Consider the following 7,571-nt stretch of genomic DNA (forward strand, 5'->3'; position numbering starts at 1 on the left):
GACAGCCTGTGGGTCCCACGGCACCGTGACTGGCCTCTGGAGACGTCCCCTCCAGGAGGCACCGGAGCCAAGGGCCAGAGCTCCTTTCCCAGGAGGGGACAGATCTCCAGAGCATCCGCAGGGCTGGCTTTCCCCCTGCCCGGCTGCGGGGCACCCCCAAGGCTGTGCTCAGCCTGGGGTGCCCAAGGGATTGGGGGTTGCAGGGACCAGCTGCCCTCTCCCATCAGTCGGGGGACGCTCGGTCTCAGGCAGGACAGACGGACGCACAGCGCGTGGGCAGCACATGGGGAGCGGGTGCCAGGCTCGGCCCGGGGGGTTTGAGGCTGCATTTACAGAGGCAGGGGGTACAGAGGGGCTGCAGGGCCGTGCGTGGGGTGGGGAAGGGGAGAGAAGGTGCGTCCTGTGCCCTTCCCCTCTCCCTGGCACCCCGGGGTGGGCTGAGGGCGAGCAGGGTGACCACGAGTTAGGGTGATCCGGCGAGCAGGAAGCTGCGGCATGGGCAAGAGGTGCCGTCGTCTGTCTGCCCGTCCGTCTGTCACCAGGGCAGGTTGTTCCCTTCCCAGTCAAGGAAGGCGCCGGAGGCGTACTGCGAGAGGCCGGCCAGCACGGTCAGGATGCCGCGCACGCTGTGCTCCACCGTCAGTGGTGCCTGCAGAAGAGGACGAGGCGCAGTGTCGCTGCCATGGGCCGCGACCAGAGGGTGCACGGCCTGGGGACCACCACCCAGGGTGCTCATGGGGGCATTTTTCCTTCTTGCCACCCCTCTGCTCTTCGTGCTGGGTCAAGGAGGACAGGGCTGGCTATCCCGTGCACTTGGCACGTTGCAGCTTGCTGCCTGCTCCCTGCCTGCTCTGCCCTGGTAGATGGTCTTGGCAGCCCACAGCATCACATGACATGCCCTGTCCAGAGAAGTGGGGCCACACTGAGCAGTGGGTGGCCCTGGTCCTGCTGACCCCTCCCCTGCGCGGCCCAGTACCTTCTCTGTCCCCATGTCGGTCTTCACCCAGCCAGGATGGATGGCCATGCACAAGATGCCCTTGTCCTGGAGCTCTGCAGCCAGGCACCTCGTCACCATGTTCTGGGCAGCCTGGAAGAGGCACCACCGTGCCAGCACAACTCGGGGCACGGGTGGGCAGGAGGTGGGGGACATTTGCCAGCCATAAAATGGCTGTGGAGATGGGAAGTGGGACTTTTCCCTGGGGTAAAGCATCGGCACAACCCGCCTGAAAGGCTCAGGCCAGGTCTCAGTCTCCGTGCTTGCGTCTGGGAGAACCAGGCAGGGAGTGGGTGGCTTGGGGCAGGTGGGTGCCCCCATGGACTCCCCTCCACTGGCACGGTACATGGCAGAGCATCCCCAGCACCTCCCCTGGCACCTCACCTTGCTGGCACGGTACGTGTACATGGGGGCCTCCGGCACCCCAAGGCACAGCCCAATAGAGCCCAGTTTGGTGGAGACGTTGATGACTGCGGCCCTGCTGCAGCTCAGCCCCTCCTTCCCCGCGCCCTTCGCTGCCTTCTCCAGGAGCGGCAGAAATTCCTGACACAAAGACAATGACGGTCTGTTAATACATGACAAACCCCAAGCTTGAGGACCACCCTGGAGATCTCTGTCCCAGTCCACGGACGAGCAGCTGGACAGATGGGGAGGGACCACGGATGGACCCAAGAATGGACCCAAGGATGGACCACACTCCGGCCAGGGAAGGACCAAGCTAGGGAGCAGCAAAGCATGGGAGATGCTGAGGCTGGGCTGCCTCTCAACCTCCCTGCTCCCCTGGGTGGGCAGAGGAGACCCATGGTCTTGCCCTGCCATCAGTCTGCCTCGTTCAAGAAAGCAAGAACCCACCCAGCTCAGGGTACCCTTGCCATGGGGAGCATCTCCCCAGGCAGGAGAAACCCAAAAGGTCCACATGTACCTTGGTAACCTGAAGTGGCCCAACCACGTTGGTGGCAAAGACGGAGAGCATCTCCTGTGAATCCAGGGAGTGCAGCGTGGCGTGCGAGCTGACACCAGCGTTGTTGATGAGCAGGTTCAAGCCCTGGCCCTTCAGGTGAGACCCCACGGCACGCACAGCCCCTTGGATGCTGGGCAAGTTCACTGCATCTGCTGGGGCAAAAAGCAAAGGAGAGCTCCAGCGGGTCACACAGCATCTGCTAGAAAACTAGCTGTGGCTGGGATGGCTCTCTCTAAACCAGCACTATCCAAAAACAACAAAAAAAAGCACCAGGTTTAGCAGATCAGGGTGTTAAACACATCAAAACGAGCAGCAGTTTGTCCTCACCTCTCTCTTTCACAGACTTAGCTGAATTAAACCATGATTTGGCTCCTTTTTAGTCATTTAGGAGGCTAAACTTAGCTGTATTTGCTTTCTGTGTTCAAGGAATTTATGATTGCACAAGGGATGCTCGGTTCTTGCACACTGAGGCTCCCAGTTTTATTTCCACTAGAAGCCAAGACAGTCGGATGGGCTCATTTTAAGGAGACACAATCTTTGGGGCAACAACCTCACTACGCTCTTCGAGTCCTGCTGTATTGCTCCACAGCTATAGGGCTTGTTAACACAGCGGGGACACATTCATTTTATTATTGAATTACATGAAGATGTTTTCTGGTCGATATCCGTCTGAGCGATCGTCTTTGCCTTTTACTTCCCATAGCTTTGCAGTCTTCATGTGCAAAAACTCTTCCTTTTTTCTTTTCTTTTTCTTTTGTTCAGATTTTTTTTTTGCTTCACGTTGTTACCGATGAGGATTTGGAGCTGGCAGATGAGCCAGTGAGTACAAGTAATAAAAGATTTGGGATATAAGCTGCAGTATTTGTTGGTGACTCTGAACCTCCCCATCCTTAGAGATGCTCTGGCCGGGCGGTGGGGTCAACCCCTCTCAAGCATCCAGAAACAACTGACCTCCCTGAAACTGTGCTGACAGCGGTAAGTTTTTCCAGTGCCTTTTTCCTCACTTAAATATTGGTATCTCTTTGCAGATCTGCCATGCTGTAATTGCAGGATTTTGGGGCTAAAGCAATAGAGAGTGGTATTTTTTAAGTTTGCGTTCAGCTTTTGGGTTTGCCTGTTGGGATGTGCATCCCCTACCGGGTGTTCGCCCCACCAAAGTGGTCATTGTTGATTTAAAAGGGGTCATCTAAACACCTTCAGCATCTGAAATGGGCCGGTTAGGCCAGCTTTAAACTTTATATATCGCCTTTTAATATCCCAAGTACACCACCGAGCCCTTAAGAACCGCGAATATTCATGCGTATGGGCACGCTGGAGTGTGCCTTTGCTCCCTGCGCGCATTTCTGCACACATTTTTTGCAGGTCCTAATCTGAGGAGCCTGCTGTGTGTTGGGGATGGCAGAGCTAGATTTCTTTTTTGCGACACTTTGGCCCCTGATCTGTGTTTCCGTTCTCATGCTTAGACAAGACTGACTTAGCAAAGGTTTGCAAGGCTGAAGATTCCCTTCTTGGCATATTTTGTACGCTGTGGAGCAGCACAAAACCCCTTTTTTCCTGGCATTTTTAAGGAGCCCGGTGGCTTTATGGTGCTAAGCAAGTATTTGAAGTACATTGGAGCAGGTCCAGAGGAGGGCACAGAAATGCTCAAGGGATGGAACAGCTCTGCTGGGAGGACAGGCTGCGAGAGTTGGGGTTGTTCAGCCTGGAGAAGAGAAGGCTCCAGGGAGACTTTATGGCAGCTGCCAGGACTGAAAGGGGGCTTAGAAGAAAGATGGGGACAGTCTTTTTAACAGGCCGTGTTGCGATAGGACAAGGGGTGATGGTTTTAAACTAAAAGAAGGCAGATTCAGACTAGATATAAGGAAGACATTTTTCACACCGAGAGTGGTGAACCCCTGGCCCTGGTTGCCCAGAGAGGTGGTGGATGCCCCATCCCTGAACACATCCCAGGCCAGGCTGGACGGGGCTCTGAGCAACCTGCTCTGGTTGAAGATGTCCCTGCTCATGGCAGGGGGTTGAACTAAATGGCCTTGAAAGGTCCCTTCCAACCCAAACCATTCTATGATTCTGAGTGGCCCAGGACTTGTACCACCTTGCCTTGCGCAGCATGGGCCTTTGTAGGGGTGTCATGAAAACATTTTGGGGGTTCTCTCATCAAATTATGAGAGAATCTGCTGTGGAGCTGCCATAGATGAACAGATGGAGCCTTGGGATTTGAGAGAACATGCATGGCCAGCTGCAGGACATATCACAGGGTGCTTTTTAGTGACTTCTTTTTGGACAATGACCAACTGGAGTTCAAGGGTCCATCATTCAATGTGTGAGGGATATTTCAGTCGCTTTGGTGAATGATTAATTGCTCTCTTTGGACTCACTGAGTCATTGCTCCAAGGGGCCAGGCATGTGGGACTAGCACATTTCTAGTGCTAGGCCAGCCACATTTGCTGAAGGAACAAACTCTCCACTCCTTGGAAGAAATAAGAGGATAAAAATGGGAAAGAAAGAAAGAGAATGAAAGGAAGCAACAGGTTTTATGCATTTTGGAGTTAATTTCTAACCTGGCTTTCTGAAAAGTGCATTCCTGTTACTGGTTTGAAGGTAACCTTTCCTTAAGATGGAGAAAGACAGCCTGTAGAAGCTTCTCTTTTTTAAAAATACTTTGTTGCTGTCAGATTTTTCATAGCTTTTTAGCTTATCTGGGGACTTTATTGATGGTCTGGGTTTTGGGGTGTACGTGTTTTAGTAAAGGTTGTTTATTCAGTGGTCAGCCCCTAGAGATGTTGGCCATGCTTTGGTGAGCTAAGTAAGCATGCTCTTCCCATCATGTACTGCCAGTTGGGGCTCACAGGTAATTTTGGGCATGTTATTTTTTATCACAGAGAAGGTGTTCTACTTTAATAATCTATTTAATACTAAGAGAGAGACTGGCTGCCTCTTTTTAGTAAAGCCTGACTTCAGGAATGCTTTGCTAAGAAATGCTAAAAATTTACTTGAAATTTTCAGGTGGATTTAAACAAATAAATAGGTAGGTACACACTGATATGGTCTTTGCATTAACTTAATTCACTTTTCTTATTATTGGCTCTAAGGAAATACTCAGAAGTATTTAGAAGCTCTGTCTGCTTCCCACCTTACTACAGCGATGGTCATTCTGGTGCAAACGCTTCCCCAAAATGCTTCTTTTGGGTTTGGATGGGTTTTTTACCCAACTCTTCTTAAAAAACAGAGGCTTAAAAACCAGTCCCAGTCCAGGCTGTGGAATTCCCGAACCAGAGCATGCCTCTGGGCCTGAGCATCAACCTGGGATACCACCACCACTGCCACCACAAGACCAGATTTCCCATAAGCATCCTTTTAGCCTATTTCTTTTCTCCCTTTTTACCAGCAGCAAAGGAAATGCTGACCACAGCCACTTCTAAACAGACCCCAAACCTTCTTAGGGACCATCCGGTAAGTTTGCTGGCTGTGCCCTGCCTTGCTTAGCTTTGCAAACCTGCATGTCCCAACCCAAAACTCAGGCACTGTAGCGTCTTTGGGAACAGAGGTCATGCCTTTCTCATGAAACTCGCTCGGACAAGGTGTCCGGGCCCACCTCCACCTGCCTCCAAAGCCAGTTCGACTGCTTCCAGCCAGAGGACAGCTCGGCTTGGAGCGGGGAAGCCTGCCCAGGTGTGCACCGATCCCTCCCCATCTGGCACGGCTGGAGCTGCCTGGCTGCCAGCGTTAAGGCAAGCTGCCCAACAAAGCTTGCCCCCAGTCCCGTCCCCGAAGAAAGCAGAGGGCTAGAAGAAATGCTGGGTGCAAGGAGGAAGATTGCTCCATACCTAGCTGGACCAGTTTGATGCTGGGGTGCTGGGCAGCTAATTCTCGCAGGGTCTGGAAACAAAGTGATGGAGCAAGGGAGGTTAGAAGTCACCAGAGGCATGTCCAGCCCTCCCACCCTTGCTCCCAGGTCACCCTGGTTGGAGCTGGGCCAGGGTAGCTTTGATTTTGCTGGGGAAAGCCTGCAAGGCTGTTCCCATCGGACGGGGTAGGACGACATCCCCATGGCTGGCAGGAGAAGGGTGCTGCTGGGCTCAGGTGCTGCCCCTCGTCCCAGGTGATCCCAGCATGGAGCAGGAGTTGGCCAGCCATCGGCGCAGCCAGAAGCAAGCACCGAGGACATGGCCACCACGGCTGGCCCTTTAAAAAAAACCTCATGCCCCCTGGTTGGTCCAGGCCCAGCCATAACCGCGGGGCTGGGGGGGTTATGAGACTGTCAAAGTGCTCCTGCCCACCCAGCCAGGGCCAGATCCAGCAGCAAGTGGGGACCACGAATTCCCTTCACCCACCTGGTTCGGGGCCATCCCCTGCGCCCGCACTGACCTTCCCTCTCGGACCCTCGGGGTCGCGACACGTGGCAAAGATGTGCTGGGGGGGCCGGGGGCTGGCGGCAAGCTGCCTCACGAGCTCCAGCCCGATGCCCCGGTTGGACCCCGTCACCAGGACGCTCTGAGCCAGGACAGCCATCTGCGTGGCCTCCGTGCCGGGCGGTGACACATGGCAGGATTGCCGCCTGCTCGGCGTGAAGAGGAGCCGGGCACGGCCCAGGGGGTGGCTCCCGGCGGGCCCCGGGGGGGGGGGGGGGCCGGGCACGGCCAGGGGTGTGGCTCGGGGCGTCCATGGGGATGGGGATGGTGCCAGCACCAGCCCTGGCCCCTCGCCTGCCCCGGGCAGAGCCAGGGTCCCAGAGTGGACTAAGGGCTCTCCAGGCATATTGGACCGTGTATCTCCTGCGTTACCCAGTTCCCCATGATTCAACTCCTCTAAAGCCCCAGCTCCCAGAGTCCCTGTAACTGATGGAAAAGGGTCACCTCCACCATGAGCTTGGAAGAACACTTGGAAAACACCACCAGGAAGCAGAAAACAGGTCCAAACCTGGCTGTGGCCAGAAATCTCCCAGTTTGGGGGTAAGTTTGGGGTGGTTGAACCCAGGGATGCTAATCTGAAGCCCAGCCTGGGAAGCACAGGGAGAGCATTTCTAGCACTGCAAGTCCAACTCGTGCCAATGCTTTCACCCAGAAGCCAGCAGAGAAGTCCCCCAGCTCCTTGCAGCCCCATCTGCTCGCTGCTGGGGCTGCAAGCTCATGGCCATCACCCTTCTCCTTGCTGAAAGACAATGCTGGATGCTTATGAGACCAAGAGGTGCCTGCAGAGCCAAAGCTCCTGCAGCCCAAACCAGCCTTGGGGCACAAATTTTTAGAAGGCAGAAGTGAATAAGGTGCCAAAAGAAACAGAACTGCCATGTGAAAAGCCTAAGCTGAAACCAAAGAATTGGGGCAACCTGAATTTAAGGTGAGGGAGGAAATAAGAGGAAAGTAGTGGGGATGGGTCTGTCACATCTGGGTGTGCCCAAAGGGACAGTCTGTTGCCCAGCCTTGCTCAGCCTGGCTGACTGTTCCCCGACTGGTTCCAGGTCTGGAAATCAGCAAAGAAATACTTGAGCCAGCAGCTGGGAGATGGTGAAGGGGTTCTAATTTTGGAAGATGAGCTTTCAGGTGACACAGAGCATGAAAAGGAGGAAGCAGTGATGTTTCAGTCCATCTTGATGAGTAGACTACGGGCCCCATGAGAGGT

The 7,571-nt window shown here is 54.4% G+C and overlaps 1 protein-coding gene across 1 annotated transcript; it reads right to left on the bottom strand.

The window, feature by feature from the left end:
• Nucleotides 1-535: 535 nt before the first annotated feature.
• LOC104613922 (uncharacterized oxidoreductase C663.09c-like) lies at nt 536-6,464 on the bottom strand. Its single transcript, XM_010283381.1, has 6 exons — nt 6,321-6,464; nt 5,780-5,831; nt 1,917-2,104; nt 1,379-1,537; nt 977-1,087; nt 536-649 (listed from the first exon to the last, which is right to left on the bottom strand). The coding sequence occupies exons 1-6, from the start codon at nt 6,462-6,464 to the stop codon at nt 536-538; spliced, it is 768 nt and encodes a 255-aa protein (XP_010281683.1).
• Between the last annotated feature and the right edge of the window lie 1,107 nt (nt 6,465-7,571).

This window comes from Phaethon lepturus, unplaced genomic scaffold, assembly GCF_000687285.1.
Source record: "Phaethon lepturus isolate BGI_N335 unplaced genomic scaffold, ASM68728v1 scaffold27993, whole genome shotgun sequence".
NCBI classification, from domain to species: domain Eukaryota; kingdom Metazoa; phylum Chordata; class Aves; order Phaethontiformes; family Phaethontidae; genus Phaethon; species Phaethon lepturus.

Coding starts and splice junctions, on each gene's coding strand:
- LOC104613922 (XM_010283381.1), bottom strand. CDS start 6,464: ATGGCTGTCCTGGCTCAGAGCGTCCTGGTGACGGGGTCCAACCGGGGC. Junction 1,538..1,916: donor GGCCACTTCAGGTTACCAAG/GTACATGTGGAC, acceptor TCTTTGTGTCAG/GAATTTCTGCCGCTCCTGGA. Junction 650..976: donor CCGACATGGGGACAGAGAAG/GTACTGGGCCGC, acceptor CCTCTTCTGCAG/GCACCACTGACGGTGGAGCA.